The sequence below is a fragment of the Lepidochelys olivacea genome, assembly GCF_965140295.1.
Source record: "Lepidochelys olivacea isolate rLepOli2 genome assembly, chromosome: 5".
NCBI lineage: Eukaryota > Metazoa > Chordata > Testudines > Cheloniidae > Lepidochelys > Lepidochelys olivacea.
The window spans coordinates 665,741-690,584 of NC_140415.1; the positions used below are offsets into that span (position 1 = coordinate 665,741).

The 24,844-nt window shown below is 56.4% G+C and overlaps 1 protein-coding gene across 1 annotated transcript; it reads right to left on the reverse strand.

Annotated features, from left to right (window-relative positions):
* Positions 1-13,245: 13,245 nt before the first annotated feature.
* On the reverse strand, positions 13,246-23,313 carry LOC311520451 (avidin-like). Its single transcript, XM_084627902.1, has 4 exons — positions 22,476-23,313; positions 20,070-20,277; positions 15,680-15,800; positions 13,246-14,121 (listed from the first exon to the last, which is right to left on the reverse strand). The coding sequence occupies exons 1-4, from the start codon at positions 22,545-22,547 to the stop codon at positions 14,052-14,054; spliced, it is 471 nt and encodes a 156-aa protein (XP_084484028.1). The 5' UTR covers positions 22,548-23,313; the 3' UTR covers positions 13,246-14,051.
* Positions 23,314-24,844: the final 1,531 nt, after the last annotated feature.

Here is a 24,844-nt window from a genome sequence, read left to right on the forward strand (position 1 = left end):
GGACTGGAACACATGAGTTATGAGGAGAGGCTGAGGGAACTGGGATTGTTTAGTCTGCGGAAGAGAAGAGTGAGGGGGGATTTGATAGCTGCTTTCAACAACCTGAAAGGGGGTTCCAAAGAGGATGGATCTAGACTGTTCTCAGTGGTAGCAGATGACAGGACAAGGAGTAAGGGTCTCAAGTTGCAGTGGGGGAGGTTTAGGTTGGATATTAGGAAAAACTTTTTCACTAGGAGGGTGGTGAAACACTGGAATGCGTTACCTAGGGAGGTGGTGGAATCTCCTTCCTTAGAAGTTTTTAAGGTCAGGCTTGACAAAGCCCTGGCCGGGATGATTTAATTGGGGATTGGTCCTGCTTTGAGCAGGGGGTTGGACTAGATGACCTCCTGAGGTCCCTTCCAACCCTGGTATTCTATGATTCCTTTCACACCCCGCTCACAGTGCTGGCCTTGGCTAGTGAAGGCCCGGTTCAGAGGTGCCTTCACGGGGTTCACCTCCTGGCACCCAGCCCTGGTGTCAAGCAATGCCTCTGTTGCAGCAGCCTCACTGCAAGGGCAGGCTCTGCGTTGTCTTTCCCTGCAACGCTGTCCCCACACCGGCTCTAAGGCTTAGCCCCTGGACCTGCTTAGCACCAGTGCCTCATTCGTGATGAAAGAAGTGCTACGTTCCAAGAATGTTTTTATATTCACAAGCAATGCAGCAAGGCCAGAAGGGCCAGGGGTATAAGTGCCTCAACCCCAAGGTGGCAGGCTCAGCCCTAGCATGAATTAAGCATTACTTACCACTGATACTAGATCTAAGAATCATTAAACAGGACCAGGAACACTCCCTTGAGACTAGCCAGCCCTATCTTTAAATACTAGAAACAACACTCACCCACTCAAGAACAAACACTCACCCACTTGCATGACTTGGCTTTGGCCTCCCTCCCCACTGCTTAGCAAGTGAGTTACGGCTGAGGGTGACTCCCGCAATCAGTGCATGTAGGGTGCACTTTGGCTGTCCCTTACTCGTACAAATGAGCATAACCACATTTCCTTGCCCCTGCACTCAGCCCTGGAGGGATCTGTAACCCAACCCCAGCCAAAAGGGACCATGGGGCAAAGCAGCTCTGTCTGCCCCACACCGAGGCTGAGTGGGTGTGTCTATGCAAACGCAGTCTGCTCCGGGAGTCTTTCCGCCCAGCTCCCCACTGGATGTCAGGGGATGGTTCACTCACACCCTACTTACAGCTGTTACCTCTACAGCACCCTCACTCTGCATCATTCACTATTTTAGAACTGGCTCAGCCCAGCTCATTAGACAGGTAATAAGGACACTGAGCAGTGTCCTCCCCCTGAGACAGGTACTCCCAGAAGACAGTAGAAGCCCCTCTCCTCTCCTTTCCCTTCCTCTTGTAACCAGGCTCCTTTACCCAGCAGTGCCTGACTGTGATCACGGACTGGGCCGCCCCCTGCCAGGCAGGATGTGAACAGGCTGCCTTGTCCCGTGCCCCCCTGAAATCCTCATGCCTCCCTGCTGGCTCAAGGCTCCTGTCGGTCCCTGGCACTGAGAGGAGCCGGGCGATGGCAGATGAAGTGGGATCCGGGTGCTGGCTGTGCTCTGTCTCGGCCAGGTCAGGTGCAGGTGCGGTTGTGCACATCTGGGCATGGTATGTGTGGGGGCAGCTGCACCCACGGACCCTGGCTAGAGCCACCAGAGCCACGGGCAGGGAGCAAAGGAGCGACCCAGTGGGATGAACCTGCCAAGGGGTGTCCCAGGAAGGGCCCGGCTAACGGGAGAGAATCCGGCACCTCCCGGGGAATCCAGGGAGGGCCAGGTGGGACTCACGGCTCAGCAACAGCTTCACCCCAAGGGCCAAGAGCGGTAAAAACACCAGAGACTCATTTGCCTCCCGCGCTAGAGCTTTACTGGGAAAGGAACTAAACTGCAGCATGGGGGGGTGGGGACAGCGATTCTGGGGGGGTCACCAGAGAGCGAGGGGGAGTTGGAGACAGAGACAGAAGATTCTGCAGCCCAGCAAACAGCCCTGAGGCCGGGCGAGACGCTCTCGAGAGAGCCCAGGACAATCCCGGACAGGATCACCGGTCACACTTCAGTCCTCACGGATTCGCCCACGTTCTGCACCTTGATCCGAGTGAAAACGTTTGTGCCGACCCTGCGGGGAAGCACAGAGCCTGGGTCACTGGCCCAGCACGGGCCTGCACTCGGGGCTGCCCCATACACTAGAGGGGAGAAAGAGGCAGGAGCAGAAGGTGCATGAGCCTGAGGAGAGAAGCCCAAAGAGGGACACCCCATCCCCAGGGCACCCGGCCCGGGTGCTGAGCACCGCTGTCTGGGGAACGCCCCTCGTCCAGGCTTCATCTCATGGGGCCCCCAGCAGCTCCATGCAGGGGCTGGCAGACAATTAATATGGGCGTTACCTCAGGGGGGCACCCAGCCGCCCATCCCAGGGAGGCAGCCTGGCTGTGGGCACCCCGCACTGGCAGGGCCTCAGCGCCACCCAGAAGCACCCGGGGTGGGGGGGGGGGCAGGGGCTCCGCAGGCTGCACATCCCCATGGTGCTCAGCAGGGCCATTGAGGGTAGGGGCCCTTCAGCAGCCACTCGCTCAAATCTCCCCTTGGTGCCCCCGGGAGGTGCCCCCAGCCCCCCCGTAGCCTCCCGCCTGGCTGCTGACATGCTGGGTGCCAGCCTGTGCTCTGAGGAGGGCTGGGCACAAACAGGTCACCAGGCAGGAGCTCCCTTGCCGCAGGGAGGGGCACGAAGTAGCACCAGAGGCCTGGGCCCCCTCCCCAGGGGTCAGTCCTGGGGCCGCTGCTACTCAGTGTTTTCATGTAGGACTTGGACAATGGCATGGCGAGGGGGCTTATACAATGTGGGGGTGACACCAGGCTGGGAGGGGCTGGCAGCACTTGGGGGGCAGCATTAAAATCCAGAGTGACCTTGAGAAATTGGAATCAGTCAAGTCCTTCTGGGGGGCAGGGAGCTTAGACCCCAGCCCTGGGGTTCCCTGCGTTCCTCCACCCAGCCCCAAACTGAAACTAAACCCCCACAGCAGGCTCCCTTCTGCAGCCTCTGTTCACATTCCCCTCCCCCTCCTGGCTCAGGTGACAGGCTCTCAGGTCTCCAATCTCCAGGGCACATTCCCAGGTCAACACTCCCCCCTCCCTGCTGCGTCACATCGTCACAACTCATGCTTGACATGAATACATGTGTTGCAAGTTAGCAACCGAAGCAAGGACTTAAGGTCAAGGACTGTTTTTGCACAAATAGTTCTAACAATCTTATGCTCTGAGACAGATACGGAAAATCATCAGAAAAGGAAACACCACGAGCTGGACGGATATAAAATTGGATAAGAATTGGAGGAAATGGAATGCCTTGGATCATGGTGGCCCCCCCCAGGATTGTCTCTTCGGAATTGTGTGGGTAGAAGGCCTAGTAAACAAAAGCAAAGAACCAAGGATGCGACAAAATGGACTATAAATGCATGCCTATGATTTCTGCAAATCGGAGTCGTTTATTCATCCAGAGTCCCGTGTGGATATAGATGTGGTTTTCGCTGGCTCCCTGCATCTTATGATCTTATCCTGACGGAAGGAACCTCGACTGGCCCTCGGGACCATTCTGACCTTTGGACTCTGGTATAGTATGTTTGGGGTGTGAATGCGGAGTGAGTAAAATTTGTTTTGAAATCAGTAAAGAACATTTAGAGTATTATATACCAACACTTTGTCCGGTATCTGCTTGCTCCCCATCCCACAGGGAGAACTCTATTACAGGGTCTAACAGTAAGGTCGTCCGTCTAGCAGCGTCTAGGCTTAACTACTGTATATCGCAGTGGGTGTGACACTATTCACAGCCCTGAGCGTACGGTGAGGTTGACCTAACTGTAGTGTAGACTAGCCCACAATCTCCTTGCCAGGGACGTCTGGTTTGGGAGAACGGAGAGTCCCTACGATGCTGGTTCTGGCGGGACCCAACTGAGAGTGCCTATTCAGGACAAATTGCTTAGAGCAGGGCAGTCACAGCCCAAGGCTGGGGGTCCTCTGCACACCAAGACAAACCAAACCAGCCAAACAGAGAGGACTCTGATTTTACCCCATTGGCTAACCACAAGTCACACAAGCAATTCCCTTAGACACTACCGTTTCCCAGTATCCCCACCAGTGCCACTCGTTATGGGGACGAATAGTTATGAAAACCAATACCCCAGTAAAAGAAAAAAGGTTCCCTTGATCCCAAAGGACCAAGCCCCAGACCCAGGTCAATATACAAATCAGATCTTACCCACAAATCACACTGTTGCCAATCCTTTCGAATCTAAAATCTAAAGGTTTATTCATAAAAGGAAAGAAATAGAGATGAGAGCTAGAATGGGTTCAATGGAATCAATGACATACAGTGATGGCAAAGTTCTTGGATCAGGCTTGTAGCAGTGATGGAATAATGTTATTATTATTAACTGAATGTTAGTAAGGAGGCAACAGTCCCCTTACACAAGGAAGAAAGGAGAGCAGCAGAATATGGACCCTGGACTTCAGAAAAGCAGACTTTGACTCCCTCCAGGAACTGATGGGCAGGATCCCCTGGGAGAATAACATGAGGAGGAAAGGAGTCCAGGAGAGCTGGCTGTATTTTAAAGAATCCTTATTGAGGTTACAGGGACAAACCATCCCGATGTGTAGAAAGAATAGTAAATATGGCAGGCGACCAGCTTGGCTTAACAGTGAAATCCTTGCTGATCTTGAACACAAAAAAGAAGCTTACAAGAAGTGGAAGATTGGACAAATGACCAGGGATGATGTAGCCAGACAGCCAGCCCCCCTACCCCCTCAGACCAGCATTGCTGGAAACACAGGAGGAAGCCGGAACAGGGCACTTAACATATATTCCAGCACAGCCTTTGAAGCTGTGAAAAGCACAGGTGTGCTGCTACAATGTGCCTCTGGGAACAGATACGACGATTAAGCTCACAGCAGGCAGAGGCCCTGTGACAGACATGGCTCTTAGCCCCAACTAAATAGCGTGATGCACACACCCCAACATCCTAGGTGGGAAAATATTTACCCTGATAAAAGAAATGTCCAGTAGTCGAAACTTATTGTTTCTCTCCTTTGCAAGTGTAAACTACTCTTGCGAAAGCTGGCGTCACCCAGACAGATCAGCCTCAATTTGGCATAAGAAAGGAGAAAGAGAATAAAGGAGTACAGAGGTATAAGTAGGGGACCTACAGCACCATGATTTTTGAGTGCTTTTCACTATCTATCTGCTGGTCAGATAAGTGACAGCCTCCCAAGGCTTCTGCAGCTAAGAGGGTCCCTAAGCCTTGTCCCTTATTCGTCTTTCCGCGGAATTGAGCGACCGATCCTGGCTTGGCACCGCTGGAATCGAGAGATGCAAGGAGGGTAAGAAGCACCCACACCTGATCTCCTACCTTTAGTGTACACATATTTTGAAATAGAGCTCTATACTTTGTTTTCTTTCTTTGGGATTGTGGCTTCAGTTTTGTAACTTGTTTGTGTGTGTAACATCTCTACAATTAAATAAGTAGGCACTAGCAATTTTGTAACCACATGATTAGAATCTAGCTTAATAAATTTTGGTAACCATTTGTGCATAAGCCTGACTTGTTTTCTCTGGTTTACTGTAAAGCAGCCAACACAATTAAAGAACCTCAGCCGTTTTGGCTCTAAAGCCTGGCCATTAGGTGAGAGTACTAAGAGCCTAGCGTTGAGTAGTGCTGCCTCCACGGGGCAAACTCTTGGGGCACCTGTCAGTCAATCCTGGCTGCCCGCTGCGAAGGAGCTCTGAGCTCTAGCAGTTAAAGTCACGGGTGGTTAGGACCTTGGGGCACCCGTCAGCCTAGACCGGGCTGCCCGCCGTGAAGGGACAGTGCGTCCTAGCGGTTAAAGTCACGGATGGTATAAACGGGCATAGCTGGCACCTCACCAAACTTCCTTGGCCGTCAGCTAACAGATGAGTATAAAAATATTGCTCAGGGATGCAGGAGTGAAATCAGGAAGGCCAAATCACACCTGGAGTTGCAGCTAGCAAGAGATGTTAAGAGTAAAAAGAAGGGTTTCTTCAGATATGTTAGCAACAAGAAGAAAGTCAAGGAAAGTGTGGGCCCCTTACTGAATGAGGGAGACAACCTAGAGACAGAGGATGTGGAAAAAGCTAATGTACTCAATGCTTTTTTTGCCTGTGTCTTCACGAACAAGGTCAGCTCCCAGACTACTGCACTGGGCAGCACAGCATGGGGAGGAGGCGACCAGCCCTCTGTGGACAAAGAAGTGGTTCGGGACTATTTAGAAAAGCTGGACGAGCACAAGTCCATGCGGCCGGATGCACTGCATATGAGAGTCCTCAAGGAGTTGGCGGATGTGATTACAGAGCCATTGACCATTATCTCTGAAAACTCGTGGCGATCGGGGGAAGTCCCGGATGACTGGAAAAAGGCTAATGTAGTGCCCATCTTTAAAAAAGGGAAGAAGGAGGATCCTGGGAACTACAGGCCAGTCAGCCTCACCTCAGTCCCTGGAAAAATCATGGAGCAGGTCCTCAAGGAATCAGTTCTGAAGCACTTAGAGGAGAGGAAAGTGATCAGGAACAGTCAGCATGGATTCACCAAGGGCAAGTCATGCCTGACTAATCTAATTGCCTTCTATGACGAGATAACTGGCTCTGTGGATGAGGGGAAAGCAGTGGACGTGTTGTTCCTTGACTTTAGCAAAGCTTTTGACACGGTCTCCCACAGTATTCTTGCCAGCAAGTTAAAGAAGTATGGGCTGGATGAATGGACTATAAGGTGGGTAGAAAGCTGGCTAGATTGTCGGGCTCAACGGGTAGTGATCAATGGCTCCATGTCTAGTTGGCAGCCGGTATCAAGTGGAGTGCCCCAAGGGTCAGTCCTGGGGCCGGTTTTGTTCAATATCTTCATTAATGATCTGGAGGATGGTGTGGATTGCACCCTCAGCAAGTTTGCAGATGACCCTAAACTGGGAGGAGAGGTAGATACGCTGGAGGGTAGGGATAGGATACAGAGGGCCCTAGACAAATTAGAGGATTGGGCCAAAAGAAATCTGATGAGGTTCAACAAAGACAAGTGCAGAGTCCTGCACTTAGGACGAAAGAATCCCATGCACCGCTACAGACTAGGGACCGAATGGCTCGGCAGCAGTTCTGCAGAAAAGGACCTAGGGGTTACAGTGGACGAGAAGCTGGATAGGAGTCAACAGTGTGCCCTTGTTGCCAAGAAGGCCAATGGCATTTTGGGATGTATACGTAGGGGCATTGCCAGCAGATCGAGGGACGTGATCGTTCCCCTCTATTCGACATTGGTGAGGCCTCATCTGGAGTACTGTGTCCAGTTTTGGGCCCCACACTACAAGAAGGATGTGGATAAATTGGAGAGAGTCCAGCGAAGGGCAACAAAAATGATTCGGGGGCTGGAACACATGACTTATGAGGAGAGGCTGAGGGAACTTGGATTGTTTAGTCTGCGGAAGAGAAGAATGAGGGGGGATTTGATAGCTGCTTTCAACTACCTAAAAGGGGGTTCCAAAGAGGATGGATGTAGACTGTTCTCAGTGGTAGCAGATGACAGAACAAGGAGTAATGGTCTCAAGTTGCAGTGGGAGAGGTTTAGGTTGGATATTAGGAAAAACTTTTTCACTAGGAGGGTGGTGAAACACTGGAATGCGTTACCTAGGGAGGTGGTCGAATCTCCTTCCTTAGAGGTTTTTAAGGTCAGGCTTGACAAAGCCCTGGCTGGGATGATTTAATTGGGGATTGGTCCTGCTTTGAGCAGGGGGTTGGACTAGATGACCTCCTGAGGTCCCTTCCCACCCTGGTATTCTATGATTCTATGATCAGGGTGATGGATGGGGCATTTGGATTCTCAGTGGGAAAATCTTGGGGGTCCAGCACACTGGTAAGAGTAAGAAATGTGGGTAGAGCCCCAGAGGGCGCGAAGGGCCTTTTGTTTAGGTACTTTGGGACGGTTGTTCAAGCTGGCATTCATTTGGGGAGTCTGGGCACCCTGGACAGGGCTTGGACTTTAGGTGACTGGCCACATTGCTTTGCACTCTGTTCACGTTTGGAAGGTTTTGTTTGCAACCTGCAATTCTGTGTGTGCGTTTAAGGTTGAACTTTGAAGTGGGATGATCACACAGTGTGGACGGCCGCTGGCAGCTTCCCCTATTTACCGTGTGAAAGTTGGCAACTGTGGGAGAAGCTGATTTTGCTTATCACCTCTGGTATTCCAAGCTGGCTGCAGGTGTCAGATGTTCTGCTTCCTCCAGCCAGCTGCCTCTGGGGCTCACAGATAAGCCCTTGTTTATGGCTCTGGGCCCCACAGCTGATACCAGCCTCAGTAGCTGGCTACACCTAGCTGGGATGTTATTTATACTGTGAGCAATTTGCAGGGTGGGATGGGCAGCTTCCTCTCTTGTTTGTTTCCTTACTGCTGTGTGATTTCTCAGAATCAATCAGCTGCTTTGCTGTGAAAGGGAAAAGGGATGTGTGGCCGGGCGACACTGCAGTGGCTCATGGGGCAATCGTTAGGGTAAGTTAGCAGGGGCTGAAGCAGAGGAACGTGAGCAGCGGGTCAGGAGGTAACATGAGGCAGGGGAACCCCCAGACTGCACGATAACGGCGTGCTGGGAAGTGACAGAGTCTGGGGCACCCGCACCACCCCCAGCGCCAGGGAGAGAGAGTTGGTAAATCACACCTGGGCATGCGGAGACTGTCTGCAAGGCGGGACATGACTGCAGACTTGTCTGCTCTCTTGCCAGGCCTACGCTTTAAAGTCAGATGGACCTACCTAAGGCCATGTCTACACGGCCACTGAGGCCAGCAAAGCTTATGTCGCTCAGGGGTGTTAAAAAAACACTCCCGTGAGCAACTTAAGTTGAGAAGGCGTAAGTGGCCGTGTGCCCAGCGTTGTGTTGGTGGGAGAGCTCCCCACCCCCCAGCACAGCTACTGCCCCTCGGGGGAGGTGGTTTTATTCCGCCACCAGGAGAGCAGCTACACAAGCGACGTGGCCTGAACCTGAGAGCGGCTGCACGGTGAAGACGTGGCCTGAGTCACTCACGGCCATGCAGACTGTCACGCCCTGAGCACTGGAATGGGGCTGCCCGAAGCCCCGGCGTAGGTGTGGGCTTGGGAGAATTCCTCTGTCAGCCCAGCTCCAGCTACACCGGGGTTAGGGCGAGATCATTACAGTGCTCAGCGCGTGAGAGTTTTCACGGCCCTGAGCGACTCAGGCCACGTCTACGCTGGCGAGCTTCCAGCGGCTTCCAGGGGTGGATTCACTGCACTGACGGGACAACTCCTTCCGCCAGCGTAGGAAGCGTTTACAATACGGTGCTGCAGCTGTGCTGGCTGGCGTGTAAACACAGCCTCCCTCGTAGCAAGGCCAGGCCAGGCCCGACCCACTTAGCTCCTTTCGTCTCCCCCGAACTCCCGCCCTCCAGCTCTCCGGAAGATCCTGCCACTTTTCTGTATCTCCACCCGAGCAGACCAGAGTTTTATCAACGGGGCTTTAACCATTGGAACAGCTTCTCCGGGGACACGGTGGCGTCTCCATCACTGAGTTGGGGGTCTCTGTCTCAGAGATCTGCTCTAGCTCCGCCCCAGGCTAGTGGGTGTAGGTGTCACCTGCCATCCCCAAGCCTCCTCGCAGCTGGGTCCTGCCTTCATTTCCCCAGTTAGGTCATCAATAAATCCAACCCTCGCATCAAACAGCACCACTCCCATTCCGAGGTTCTGAATTCATTGACAGAAAGGTCCCGGAGACACAAGAAAGCCCCTCACCCAGCTTTCCAAGCAGGGAGGCCGACGCCCTCTGAGTTTATCAGTTACCACGAGTCCGGCAGTGCCAGGTCCCGGCTGCACCCTCAAGGCACGCTCCCCCTCCGCGTGATCCTGTTTCTGGAGCTGGGGCCTTCCTGCCAGCTGCAGCCCTCCTCCCACAGCACACGGCTCCTCACAGCCTGGTCCTGCCCCACCTCCCTTCCTGGAGCTTCTCTCTAGGAGCCTCTCGACCAGCTGAGCTCCGTAGCCTAGTACGGGGCCCAGGGGCTCCGTTAGCCAGGCAGCCGCCAGCCAGCAGCCAGTGGATTGTTCACAGCTGGGCTGAGACGGGCTGGTTCTCCTGAAAGAAGCCCGTTGCAGGTAGACAGGGGCCCGACCCCCCTTTTGGGGCCAGCTGCCCCTGTCGGGGGGTTGGGAGACTTTGGGTGGGGTCTCTGGCCTGGCCTGTGCAGGAGCTCAGGCTGGATGGTCAGAATGGCCCCTAACGCCCAGGAATCTCGGCTTTGTACTGAGGCTCTGAGCGCGTTCTTCAGGGGCTGCCTTTTGGTGTGTGTGGGACCCAGGCGTGGGAGCGGGGCCCGCAGGCTTCATCGCAACACCCACCATTAACAATCCCCATGGGCAGCCTGGAAGCAGGCAGGGATTCTCGGAAGCAGTGAGTGTCAGACCTCCGAGAACCCTTCCCCGGGTCTGTGGGCTCCCTTTTCCCTGCAGGTGCAGCCGGACGTGCCCCAGAGCAGAAAGAGCTGGTGTTCCCCTGCTCACTGCCGCGGGCTGCGCGTTGAACAAGGGGGCTCAGGAACGGGGGCTCTGACCTGGTGCACAGGGGCGGCACGAGCTGTTCAGTAACTGAGGGTACGTCTGCACTGCAGTCCCTGGAGTAACCACAGCTCACGTGGTCATGCCTGAGCGAGCTTTTCTCTCGCGGGCTGGGGTAACAGGGCGGTGCAGCCGCACTAGGGCACGCTTCGGCCTAGGCTTTCCATGGGTAATTCTTAGCAGGGGCTGCAGCACGGCTGGCCCTGTGGCCGCAGCTTCCTGGCCCGGGGGTTGCAGCCGTCTCCGGCACAGCTACGGGAGCGGCAGTCACAACCTGCCGGCGCACTGTGGCTATGCCCTGAGGCTACGTCTACACTGTGAGCTGGGGGTGACGCCCCACTCGCGTACACATGCCTCATCGAGCGAGTGTGCCAAACACAGCCGGGTAGCCAGGGTAGCACGGACAGCCATGGCCCAGGTTAGCCGCCCTGAGTACGTGCACGGGTCCGGGCAGGTTTGTACGGGGTTGGCTGGCCCATGCCACCACTCCCGCTGCCTAGGCTACCTCGGCTTCGCTGCTCCTGGCAGCGCTGTACTGCACTGAGTGCTAGCCCGGGGAAGTCTATGTGAGCTGGGAGTCACCCCCTAGACGCGGCCTGCAGCAAGGTTCATGCTGGTGGGGGTCTGTGATGGGGCGAAACCCTGTCACCTGCTAGACGAGGAAGAAACAGAGTCATGGGCCGTACCAGTGGGGTGATTAATGAATGGCCTCCTGGCCGGAGAGAGCAGACCTAGCTAGACCTGTTAGGCACTTGGGCCTTGAAAGAAGCTGAGGGATCTCCGCTGAAGGGAACAGACCCAGGAGAGAGGAGATAGGGAAAGGCCTGGGGATAGAACTGATCTCCGTGCTGGGCCCTGGGGAAGGGGATGATCCAGGGAGGCAGTCCTGGGGTCACTGTTCTGGAAAGGGAACAGGGACTCGCAGAGCCCACAGGGAGCAGGGAAGGCTCCGGTGAGGGACCCTGAGCCAGGGCCTACAGGAGCAGGGAGCCAAAGAGGAGGCCCGGCGGGGTGGATGGTCAGGGTGATGGATGGGGCATTTGGACTCTCAGTGGGAAAATCCTGGGGGGCCAGCGCGCTGGTAAGAGTAAGAAATGTGGGTAGAGCCCAGGAGGGCGCGAAGGGCCTTTTGTTTAGGTAATTTGGGACGGTTGTTCAAGCTGGCGTCATTTGGGGAGTCTGGGCACCCCGGACAGGGCTTGGACTTTAGGTGACTGGCCGGAGGGCTGAGCCACGGAGGACCCGAGGAGAGGCAGATGGGCTGCAGAGGCACAGGGGTTGAGGACCGCTTGCAAGGCCGCCTCCAGGCACCCAGGGGCACTATGACAGGAAACCCAAGTTATTACGAGTCAAACTAGGCTTGTCCACACAGAAACATTTGACCCATGTAATTACCCCACTATCGTGAAACCGATGTGCCTGTTATAGCGGTAAAACTCCCCGTGTGGACACTCGGATTCCGGACTAAGAGCGACTGTTTTCAGTTATTCTTAAACCTCTTTCAAAACAATAAACAGAACTGAGAAAAGGCGAGCCTGCCCAGATAGGAGTGTCCGCGCGGGGCCTTACAGCCGTAGAAACTAGAGCTCTTTCAATTCACAGCTTAGCTCAGAGCACCGTAACTTTCCCATGTAGACAAGTCTCCAGAAGGGAGTGCGTCACTCTTCACACTCTGGTCCTCCCTTTCCTGTCATGCAGGGAAATAGTTCATAATGTTGACATTTACATCATCATCATCCTCATCATTGGCCGCCTGAGTTAACGCCGCACTGAGGCACATGAGCTGTCTACACCGCTCAGAGCTGTTGTGTCAGGCTGCCTGCAGACTCAGGCAAGCATTGCCGCATTGCTTTGCACTCTGTTCACGTTTGGAAGGTTTTGTTTGCAACCTGCAATTGTGTGTGTGCATTTAAGGTTGAATTTTGAACTGGGATGATCCCACAGTGTGGACGGCTGCTGGCAGCTAACCCCAATGGCTCAATAACTGGAGGGCAGTTTTAACAACACAGCGTTCTATTTAAAAACCCCAGGATTTTTAAGTCAATCATGATTTTGGAGTTTGACTCATGAGCCCAAAGGCTGGGGGCTGGCAGTGCTGTGGACAGCATGGGCCCTGGGGACGGAAAATGGAGCACAGCTCCTGGCCAGCCTGGGGAGCGAGGTTGTGCAGAGACAGGGAATCGCACTCGCTCTGCAGCCTCTTCCCTGTGCCCAAAGGGCCTCTGAGCTGGACGTTCAGCCAGGATGCTGCGGTGCTCCGAGCGCAGGGCGGTCTCTGCAGGTGGGTGGGTTATGACCGGGTTCAGAAATCCCCGTGCCCCAGTCTTCCGGGCGTGATGCAGCCTGACCCCTTTCAGACCTGGCTGCTCAGGCAGGTCTAGACGGTCCCTCAGTTTCTGCCTCAGACTTGGATATTTCAGTAGCAAAGTGGTTGGGAGTTGGGGTAACAGGGACACCCAGGGACTCCCAGACCAGAGCACCAGGCTGAGCTGAGTCCAGGCTGATAGCGGGTGCCTCTGGACAGAGCGATGGGCAGTGAGCAAAGGAGTATCGGGGGCTCACCGTGTCAGTCTGTATCCACAAAAACAACGAGGAGTAAGTGGCACTTTAAAGACTAACCCGATTTATTTGGGCAGAAGCTTTCATGGGTAAAAAACCCACTTCTTCAGATGCATGGAGTGAAAATTACAGATACAGGCATAGTTATACTGGCACATGAAGAGAAGGGAGATACCTTACAAGGGGAAAACCAGGGCTGACAAGGCCAGTTCAGTCAGGGGGGATGTGGTCCACTCCCAATAGCTGATGAGGAGGTGTCAATACCAAGAGAGGGAAAGTTGCTTTTGTAGTGAGCCAGCCACTCCCAGTCCCTGGTCAAGCCCAAATTAATGGTTGTAAGTTTGCAGATGAATTGTAGCTCTGCAGTTTCTCTTTGAAGTGTGTTTCTGAAGTTTTTTTGTTGAAGGATGGCTACTTTTAAATCTGTTATTGAGTGTCCAGGGAGCAAAGGAGCGACCCAGGGGGATGAACCTGCCAAGGGGCATCCCAGGAAGGGCCTGGCTAACGGGAGAGAATCCGGCACCTCCCGGGGAATCCAGGGAGGGCCAGGTGGGACTCACGGCTCAGCAACAGCTTCACCCCAAGGGTCAAGAGCGGTAAAAACACCAGAGACTCATTTGCCTCCCGCGCTAGAGCTTTACTGGGAAAGGAATGGGGGGGTGGGGACAGCGATTCTGGGGGGGTCACCGGAGAGCGAGGGGGAGTTGGAGACAGAGACGGGTGATTCTGCAGCCCAGCAAACAGCCCTGAGGCCGGGCAAGACGCTCTCGAGAGAGCCCAGAACAGTCCCGGATGGGGGGCCAGGAGCCCTGGGGCTGCAGAGTGTGGTCACGGTGCTGCTGGGATCATTGGTCACAGGTCGCTCCTCATGGATTCGCCCATGTTCTGCACCTTGATCCGAGTGAAAACGTTTGTACCGACCCTGCGGGGAAGCACAGAGCTTGGGTTACTGGCCCAGCATGGGCCTGCACTCGGGGCTGCCCCATACACTAGAGGGAGGAAGGAGGCAGGGGCAGAAGGTGCATGAGCCTGAGGAGAGAAGCCCAAAGAGGGACACCCCATCCCCAGGGCACCCGGCCCGGGTGCTGAGCACCGCTGTATGGGGAACGCCCCTCGTCCAAGCTCCATCTCACGGGGCCCCCAGCAGCACCATGCAGGGGCAGGTAGGGGGCTGGCAGACAATTAATATGGGCGTTACCTCAGGGGGGCACCCAGCCGCCCACCCCAGGGAGGCAGCATGGCTGTGGGCACCCCGCACTGGCAGGGCCTCAGCGCCACCCAGCAGCACCCGGGGTGTGGGGGGGCAGGGGCTCCGCAGGCTGCACATCCCCATGGTGCTCAGCAGGGCCATTGAGGGCAGGGGCCTTTCAGCAGCCACTCGCTCAAATCTCCCCTTGGTGCCCCCGGGAGGTGCCCCCAGCCCCCCCGTAGCCTCCCGCCTGGCTGCTGACACACTGGGTGCCAGCCTGTGCTCTGAGGAGGGCTGGGCACAAACAGGTCACCAGGCAGGAGCTCCCTTGCCGCAGGGAGGGGCACGAAGTAGCACCAGAGGCCTGGGCCCCCTCCCCAGGGGTCAGTCCTGGGGCCGCTGCTACTCAGTGTTTTCATGTAGGACTTGGACAATGGCATGGCGAGGGGGCTTATACAATGTGGGGGTGACACCAGGCTGGGAGGGGCTGGCAGCACTTGGGGGGCAGGATTATAATCCAGAGCGACCTTGAGAAATTGGACAATTGGTCTGAGGTCACCTGGATGAAATTCAAAGAAGACAAGTGCAAAGTACTTCAGCCAGGAGCAAAAAATCCTATGCACAGCTACAAAGTGGGGATCATCTAGCTAGGAGGGAGCACTGCTGAAACCAGCTGTGGGGTGTCGTAGATCACAAACTGAACATGAGCCCACAGCATGATGCAGCTGGGGAAAAGGCTGATCGAATCGAGGGCTGTGTTAACAGGAGCATTATATGTACGAGAGGGGAGGTGATTGTCCTCTCCTCACGCTGGGGAGGCCTCAGCTGGAGGCCTGGGCCAGGTCTGGGTGCTGCGCTTTAGGAAAGATGTGGAGAAATTGGAGAGGGGCCAGAGGAGAGCAAGAAAAATGATCAAAGGTTTAGAAAATGCAACCTGAGGAAAGGGTAGAAATACTGCGCATGGTTATTCTTGAGAACAGAAGAGTGAGGGGGGACCTGATGGCCGTCTGCAGATGCTTAGGACTTCTGGGGCTTTTCTGATGGTCCTGTCACTGAGTTCTCTCCTCCTCCCTGCCAGAGTCAGGCTCACAGTGGTCAGTGCAGGAGCGTCTGGGGAAGACGTGCTGCTCCCCACTGCAGGCCATTGCCTGTCTCCTCTGGCCACGGGACTGGTCCCCACCCCATCACCTGAGTCTCCTCCACACAGGCTGTGTCCATCTCCTGGGATGGCGAAGCCAGACCACTGGAGATGATTCTGTTCCCTGGGGAATGAGGATTTTCAGTCACTCACGTGGTTGCTTTCCAGTTATCATCCATGGATTTGGCCTTCACTCGCAGCAGCCACATGGTCTGCAGAGTTTCCTTCCCATGATCATCCGTGAAGCACTGGCCCACAAAGACGGTTGTCGAGTCTGCCACGGAATCGAACAGGGGTTAGAGCGAACGTCAGAGACACTCGGCCTGAGACCCCTGGTGTCCTCTCCCGCACCTCTCACCCACAAGCACGTCCCAGGCTCCACGCCCAGCCTGGGAGGTGGGTCCGGACAGTGATCTCATTGTACGGAAGGGAAGTGACAGGCCAAGGCCCCAGTGAGTCACTGGCAGTGCCCAGGATGGACCCCAGAACTCCCTCCCCCTCCCTCTGTCTCTCGCTGTCCCCACCCTGACTCACTCGCTCCTTATCACCAGGCGGAGCAGGGGGTTGGGGTGCGGGAGGGAGTGAGAGCTCAGGCTGGGGATGAGGGGTTTGGGGCTGACTGGGGCTGTCAGGATCCCTTTTTGACCAGGTGTTCATGTCGAAAACCGGACACCTGGTCACCCTAAGGAGAATGAAAAGGGATACTGACGAGCTGCCCCATTCTCTGATCACTGAATGAAACACTGGGCTGTGCCTGCTTCATGCAGATGGGCCTAGGAGGCATGTGCATGGGGCAGAGCAGCAGGAGCGGGGAGGGAAGCTGCTGGCTGAACAGGACAAGGAGCCTGTGCCTGGCGGAGGACCATGTAAAGCCTCCAGGAAAGTTAGAGTTTGGCAGAAATGCAGCAGAAAAATGGCGAAAGTGGGAGCAAGGATCTGAGTGCGCAGTGTTGTGAGTGGTGCAGACAGTGCTGAACCAGCCATTGCGGGCCCTAAGTGGGAATATTCCCCCCCACAACACATAGTAATAATTAAAGGGGGCCCCCTTGAGCTGCTCGGGGCCCTAAGCAATTGCTCAGTCTGCTTATGCCTGGCACCAGCTCTGGGTGCAGACACAATAGATGGATGGCGGCAGACAGAGTTATTTCTTCCTGGACAGGTGAAGGAGCACGAGGGGAGGTTTCAAGTTGATGATGATGCAGATGGAGAAAACACAGAGGTCTCAAAGAGTGAGTCTGAGGCATTCTGTGCACCGCAAAGCAACTTCATGTGTGAGAAGCACAATTTTTCACCAGAAGTCAGACCGATGGGGATCAATATGTGACTGATTTAAACCTGGCAGCACAATCATGTGACTACTGAGAACCGAGCGAATTGCTCAGTGAGACCGCCTTGTGCGTGTGTTGTGTCAAACGCGGTGCGAGCGAGGCTGTCCAAACCCTTGAACATGCTGCGGACGTATAATATCGTGCAGACGAAATGATTGAAAACAACTGGGAGGGCTGGGTGAGCCAGACAGACAAGTGCCCCCATCGCACTGAGTCTGCCTTTGGCAAGCGCCTAGGCTGGAAGCCGTCCTGCTGCTAACAAAAACCTGGGATCCAGTGAAAAAAGAGCAGCCAGGGGCAATGAAGGGTTGTTCTAAATGCGGCCGTGACCATGCCATAGGAACCATCCTGCATATGGGCAAGAATGCCGAGGATGTGGCAAATGCAACCACTTTGCCAAAACGTGCCCCTCCAGAACAGAAGTGTCCCAGGGCAAACAGCTGGTTCCCCACCCAGAGAGGAGGTGAAATGATGGCAGGGACTTTGGCACAGGAACCAAAGTTACTGAGTGTTGTGGGGGGCGGGGAGGATCACTACGTTGTGATGAGCCTTGTCAGCCACAGCAGGTTGCTGGCCATTGGGTGCATGAGATGGGGAGGCAGTGCCAGGCCAAAGGGGTGGCCTGCGACAGGCAGGGTCACGAATGGGAGGAGGAGGAGGAGGCTGCGGAAGATGGCCTGGGGTGGGCTGGGTGGGGGGCGCCAGGCACTGCCCCAGGTGGAGCTGGGGGGATTTCAGCCTATCCATTGAGCACCGAATTCCTCTCCCTGTGACCCCCGCGCTGGTCCCCGAACAGGGCTGGCCCACAACATTTTGGTACCTGAGGTGGGGAGCTCAAATGAGGCCCCCATACCCCCTCGCATGGGCCAAAACTTTGAAAGGTCTCAATTCTGCCTTCTTCCTGTTTTACTCCTCTCAGGGTGCTGCTCTGCTACCTACCCCAGTAAAGGAGAACTCACGACTTAGAATGCCTTGTTCAAACATTTTAAGTAACACTTAACTTTCAAACGCCTGAATAGCGAATGTAACGTTTCTTGTCTGCCTAGTAAACACCGGCATTTGTATCTGTTTGAATAGCCAAAGTGGTGCTTTCTGAGCCTTCTTGGTTGCAAAGATTTGAACTGCTTCCTGCTGAAGGTCCATAGTCTGGGCCAGCTCGTGCTCTGTTGAGATGATGGCAAGGCCGACCAGCCTCTCCTGTGTCAGTGTGGCGCGTAGACATGTTTTTATTAACTTCAGCTTGGAGAAGCTGCGTTCTCCACTCACAACTGTTACAGGAAGTGTTAGACGTATACGCAGAGCAACAAAAGCATTTGGAAAGAGGGTGGTCATCTTATCTGTGCACATATATTCCAGAACAGCCTTTGGAGTTGATCCTGCTGAAATGTATCTTGAAAGGGCTTTCAGTTCATCCCCTAAATCACTCGCATCAATATCGCGCATGTCATCATGTGTCATCAACACTGTCTCTAGTGCCCTGCATTGCTGGTGTAGGTCTTCTTCAGGTATCGTGAGGAGTTTGGGAATATCCTACAACATCCCAAATCTACTGCTGTGTTCCCTGAGCTGCATGAAACGTTCTTCAACTGCCTGTATTGCACAATCTAGCACCTGGTTAAGGAATTCAACTTTGAATTGTTGTTTGGGGTCTCTTATGGGATTATCCTGTGCCTCATAATCAAAATGTCTTCTTCTTCGGTGACTCTTGTGTTCTTGAATGGGTGGGAAAATAGCTTCAGTGTGAAGTTCCTCTGCCAACTTCTGGGCACTCTTCAGAACGTTTTGAAATCCCTCATCTGACCGGTAAGACCGTAGGTATGACTTTGCTTTGTCCAGTTGTTCCATTGCTCCAGATATATCAAGGTCAACACCTTGGAGTCTCTTGCTTACAACATTTATTTCAAACAGTATGTCATGCCACAACACTAAGCCACACAGAAATTTGAAGTTAGGTATGTTTCTGGTGATTCCATTTCCCTCTGCCACTGTTCTCCCATGAACAGTTCCTGTCACAGCATTATCCTCCATAATGGCAACTATGGCATCATCTATCTTCCCAATTTGGTGTTTGAGAGGCTTTATCGCCTCCACTCGACTTTCCCATTGTTTGGCACTCAGTGGTTTCAGTGTCAGAGAAGAAGTTCCCAGATGTTGCTTCAAAATTTGCCATCGATGAGTTGATGCAGAGAAAGATCCATCGATGCTTTGAATTACATTAAAAAATTCAGCAGCCTCACTAGAAGTTGCTGATGCTGCATCACTGACCACCATTGTCTTTGGGGACATGAAGTTTTTCACTTGCTGTGGCCCGTGCAGTACAAGGAAGTCCTTCAGGCTACCGCTCAGGGGGGTCCACAGTCCTGGATCCTCTAGACTTAAGGAACTAAACTCAGCAGCAGCCGTTTCTTGCGCCTCCACCACACTCTTCTCTGATCTACACTTTTCTTCAGGAAAGTGCATGGTTACATCCATTTGAGATGGAGATACGGATGCTGCAGTAGCTGCCAGGTCACCTGCACTCTGACTGACTGGAAGATCAGGCATCTCCTCACCACTCACATCCTCCTTGGGGCCGGAAGGCTCATCGTGAACATTTGTGTCTACGTATCTCAGGAGAGCTCCTTCCTGCTAAGATAGAAAAGCTTCCTTTGCTTGCTTTCTTTTTCTGAATGCTGCCCCAGAGGGGCGTTTTCTTCTTTCACTCATGGCTGCTGTTCTGGGCCAGCTACAGTGGCTCTCAACACTCAGTTGAAGGGGACAAATAAGCAGGCTGGTAGCAGGGCCTGAGTGAGGGAAGATGTCAGCGTCTTAAGGGCCTAACTGGCTCCTACTCCTTCAGTTGACGGCCTGTTCTCCTCAAGTGGGTTCAGGGACGCAGGAGGACACAGGAAGCTCCCCGAGAAGCTGGGGTTAATCAGTCCAGGCTCCTGGGGTGCTAGACAGGTACATAAGAGGCTCCTCCTCCTCTCTCTGCCTGCAGCTCTTGCTGCTTTCTGTGATTCCCTCTCACCTTTCTCCTGCCTGCCTCTTATGTCTCTTGTGCCCTCCTTCCTCCAGCCCAGCACTCCCCCCTCTCTGGGCATCTCGAGCAGAGAGAATCCGCAGCAGACACAATTTTCTACACTCTGGGTCCTAGTGGTGCCCCCCACAGTCTGGCGCCTCAGTTCGCCTCATGGTAAGGCCAGCCCTGTCCCCAAAGCCACTGGGCCACGTACCTGAGAAGCTCCATTTGACGGTGAACCCAAAGGTTGGGTGCTCCAGGTTGTCGACATGCTGGGATCCGTTCAGGGGCGACACGAGGATCGGCTTTTCTGTGGCTGACACCGCTGTGAGGTACAACCCAGAGAACTGCCCGGCCCCGTTCACGGCAGAGATGGTCATGTTAGAGCCCAGGTCGTTCTGCCAGTCGCCAGTCAGGATGCACTGAAAGAGGGGGGTGCAGTCAGCGGGAGGGGGATGGTGGAGTCAGGAGGGTCAGACCCCAGCTGAGGCTGTGACCCCGAGAGCCCTAAACGCAGGACACAGACCCCACAAAGCAGAGGACGACCAGTGACCAAGGGGGTCTGTGCTCTGACTCTTGGCCATTGAGGGGAACCCCCTGCCCAATAAAAATAAAACCCTCCCAACCACAGCACCCGGCCTCCCTCTGCCGCTGGGCGGGGGCTCTGCCTTCTCTCTCCGAACCCGGGGGTACGGAGGAGGCGTCCCCCTTCCTCTCTCCATCCCACCGTCCCCTCCCCACACACAACGAGGGGAGCGTCTCTGAGGCAGGGGAGACAGCAGCCGTCCATCCCCCGGAGCCGCAGGGCCCCGAGGGGCCCGAGAGAGGTGGCAGGTTCCCTGCCGCTGGCGCCTCTCCCGGTCCCCCGGAGCAGGTCTGCCCTGGGACTGCTGGGCACGAGGACGGGACGGGTGCAGCGCAACGTCGTCCGGGACGTGCTGTCTCCGGCCCCGCCCGGGGGTGCTCTGGGTGCCGCCTGGCCTCTCCTACGCCCACGGCACGGGGAGGGATCCGCAGCCGAGCTGCCCCTGCCAAGGCTGCTCAGAAAGCCCAGTCCCCAGAGTGACTCTGGCCTGGGACGTTTCGGACCCGAGAAGGCGAATGCCCAGGCAAAGCAGCAGTGAAATCCGCCCGGTTCCAGCCCCCAGCGGCTCAGGGAGGCAGGGACCCGCGAGCTGGGGGCTGAGACCCGGGCGCTCTCGAAGGACAAAAGGGGTTTCCGATTTGAGGGAGCCGCTCAGTCGTGTTTGATCTCTGCTGACGGGGTAACGCGGGGCTCTGAGAAGCTGAGCCTGCGGCTTCCAGCCCGTTGCACTGAGCGTCCTGCTTGGCGGCTCCGGCAGGGAGCGGCTCCAGGCCCCCCGCGGGTTGCTCGAGCTTGGTGAGCTGGAGCCTGGGGCCCTGGCGGGGCTCCCTGGCTTGGCACCGTCACCACCTCAGGGCGTTTCTTGTCCGGTCCCCGAGAAGTCTCCTCACTGGGACACAACCTGCCTGGCTGAGTGGGGCGTGCGGCGCTCAGCCCGCAGGTCGCTGTGCCCGACGGGGCTGCGTTGCCTCCAGAGCGGGATCCCGGCGTGGGGAAAGGCCCCCCGCCTGCCCTCACCCCCACGGGTCATTGCAGCGCCTGACCCATCGCCCATCGCTCCCCTCCGGCTCTCACTGCTCCCTGCCCCGGCCAGAGACCCCCAGAGCCAGCGCCCGGCCCCCTCGGGCCCTCGCCCTGCCCCGACCGGAGACACCCCACAGCCAGCGCCCGGCCCCCTCGGCCCCTCGCCCTGCCCCACCCTGAGACACCCCAGAGCCAGCGCCCGGCCCCCTCAGCCCCTCGCCCTGCCCCACCCTGAGACACCCCAGAGCCAGCGCCCGGCCCCCTCGGCCCCTCGCCCTGCCCCGGCCGGAGACACCCCAGAGCCAGCGCCCGGCCCCCTCGGGCCCTCGCCCTGCCATGCCCCAGAGCCAGCGCCCGGCCCCCTCGGCCCCTCACCCTGCCACGCCCCAGAGCCAGCGCCCGGCCCCCTCGGGCCCTCACCCTGCCACGCCCCAGAGCCAGCGCCCGGCCCCCTCGGGCCCTCGCCCTGACATGCCCCAGAGCCAGCGCCCAGCCCCCTCGGGCCCTCGCCCTGACACGCCCCAGAGCTAGCGCCCGGCCCCCTCGGACCCTCGCCCTGCCCCGGCCGGAGACACCCCAGAGCCAGCGCCCGGCCCCCTCGGCCCCTCGCCCTGCCCCACCCTGAGACACCCCAGAGCCAGCGCCCGGCCCCCTCGGCCCTCGCCCTGCCCCGGCCGGAGACACCCCAGAGCCAGCGCCCGGCCCCCTCGGCCCATCGCCCTGCCCCGGCCGGAGACACCCCAGAGCCAGCGCCCGGCCCCCTCGGGCCCTCGCCCTGCCACGCCCCAGAGCCAGCGCCCGGCCCCCTCGGGCCCTCACCCTGCCACGCCCCAGAGCCAGCGCCCGGCCCCCTCGGGCCCTCGCCCTGACATGCCCCAGAGCCAGCGCCCGGCCCCCTCGGGCCCTCGCCCTGACATGCCCCAGAGCCAGCGCCCGGCCCCCTCGGGCCCTCGCCCTGACACGCCCCAGAGCTAGCGCCCGGCCCCCTCGGCCCCTCGCCCTGTGTAGTACCTTTCTCTCTGAAGAGGCACCAACGGTCACCAGAAATAGGGCAAGGACCAGAGAGAAACCCGTTTTCCCCATTGTTACTGCGAGTGGAGGCTGCCCACAGGTGCCAGAGGAATCTCCTTCCAGGGACTCGTGTCTGGAACTCCCACTCAGGCCCCTATTTATAACCCTAGACACAGGCGGGGCTGGGATGGGTGCTGGTTATTTACTGATTAGCAGTTCCAAGAAATAGAGATTTTTGCTTAAGTTTAATTTCTGAGGAAAAGAAAGAGAAAGTGAAAAGGGCCGTGTGACCCGAGCAGTGTTGTGCAACTTCCGACCGAACCCGAGGCCAGGACTGTGGCTCTCTGGAAACCCCTGATGCCCAGAGCATCGGTTGAGTCCGTGTGAAGCGATGGAGCCAGGCCCAGGCCTGGCTGAGAGCACTTTGGTGCAGAGGCTCATCAGGTTCGCTCCTCGCTGGGCCCTGAGGCCCAGGAACGGTGGAGTCCAAAGGTTCTGCGGCTGTTGCAATGAGACAATTGACCGGCGAAGGCGGCAGTAATGGCCCCCCTGGGGGACCCAAGAGCTGCTGGTTCCTCCCCACGGGGTGGCTCTGCACGGCTCCGGAGAATATGTACGAACAGCAGCGCAGGGAAATGGGCCCCCATTTCCGGGTGGTTTCTGTGAACACACAGCACCTTGCAACGGCAAAGGCTGCCAGCGACACGACGCTAAAGGGCCAGCAAACGTGACTCATGGATGAGGAATCAGGACGGCAACTAGTCACCCTCAGGAACGGGGCGAGTGAGGAGAGAGCATGTGGGCAGCCGCAACAGCAGGACGAGAGGGCAAGAGCAGGACAGAGCAGTGCCAAGCGCTGTGGGGACAGAGCTGGGGCCGGGCTGAGGGGCAGAAATGCCGACAGGGGAGGGGTCAGCTGGAGAAGCACAGGAGGCCGTGGCCTGCAGGGGGAAGGAGGGGACCCAGGGGGGTGGGCAGGCACAGGAGGGATCCGCAGGACGGGGAGGGATGGGGCCACCAACCCAAAACCAAAACCAGCTCTGACGAGATGCTGGGTCCCTTTAAATGGGAGCAATTAATCCAGTTTCTGTCACTGATTTTCTTTAACTCAGATAGAATCATAGAATCATAGAAGTTTAGGGTTGGAAGAGACCTCAGGACATCATCTAGTCCAACCCCCTGCTCAAAGCAGGACCAATCCCCAATTAAATCATCCCAGCCAAGTATTTGTCAAGCCGGGCCTTAAAAACCTCTAAGGAAGGAGATTGCACCACCTCCCTAGGTAACCCATTCCAGTACTTCACCACCCTCCTAGTGAAAAAGTTTTTCCTAATATCCAACCTAAACCTCCCCCCTGCAACTTGAGACCATTACTCCTTGTTCTGTCATCTGCCACCACTGAGAACAGCCGCGCTCCAACCTCTTTGGAACCCCCTGTGACGAAGTGGGACTGTTCTTAATGGTTCCTCTGAATAGTGTGGGGGTGCCTCAGTTTCCCCTAGGCAGTTCTTAAGTGTCTGGGTGGTGGGGTAAGGGTGTCTGATCAATGCAGAGCCCTAGAGGGCAGGTGTGTGCAGGGGTCTGGACACAGAGAATGGCCGACACCCTGTTTCCTGGCAACTGATGGCCTGGGCCAGTCCCGCCTGCAAGGTGAGAGCTAAAGGGTTGGAGAACAAAGGAATCCCGTGACCTCCTGGCCCGGGAAAGGGACAAAGCCCAGAGGAGGAGGGAGTTTCAGTTTGGGGCTGGCTGGGACATGGAGTGAAGGGCAGATGTGGTTGTCTGGCTCACTGCCCCCCAAAATGGACCCAGCTGAGGGGTCCTGTTCTCTGCACCTACAAGCTCTGTGTTAGACCATGTTCCTGTCGTCTAATAAACCTCTGTTTTACTGGCTGGCTGAGAGTCCCGTCTGACTGCGGAGTTGGGGGGCAGGACCCTCTGGCTTCCCCAGGACCCCGCCTGGGCGGACTCACTGTGGGAAGTGCACGGAGGGGCAGAGGATGCTGAATGCTCCGGGGTCAGACCCAGGAAGGTGGAAGCCGGGTGAGCTGTGTGTCCTGCAGACAGGCTGCTCACAGGAAGGCGACTTCCCCAGAGTCCTGCCTGGCTTCGTGGGGAGCAGTTCCAGAGCATCGCCCGGGGACTCCGTGACAGAGGTTGCTACAGAACTTTTACTGGCCCGGGGTCTTTACCACGGTCCGGCAGTATTGCCGATCCTGTGACCCCTGTCAGAGGGTGGGGAAGGCCCGGGACAAGGGGAAAGCAGCTTTGAGACCTTTGCCCATCATAGAGGAGCCTTTCCAGAAGGCGGCCATGGACATCGTGGGGCCTCTCAGCAAGACGACGCGGTCGGGGAAGAAATACATTCT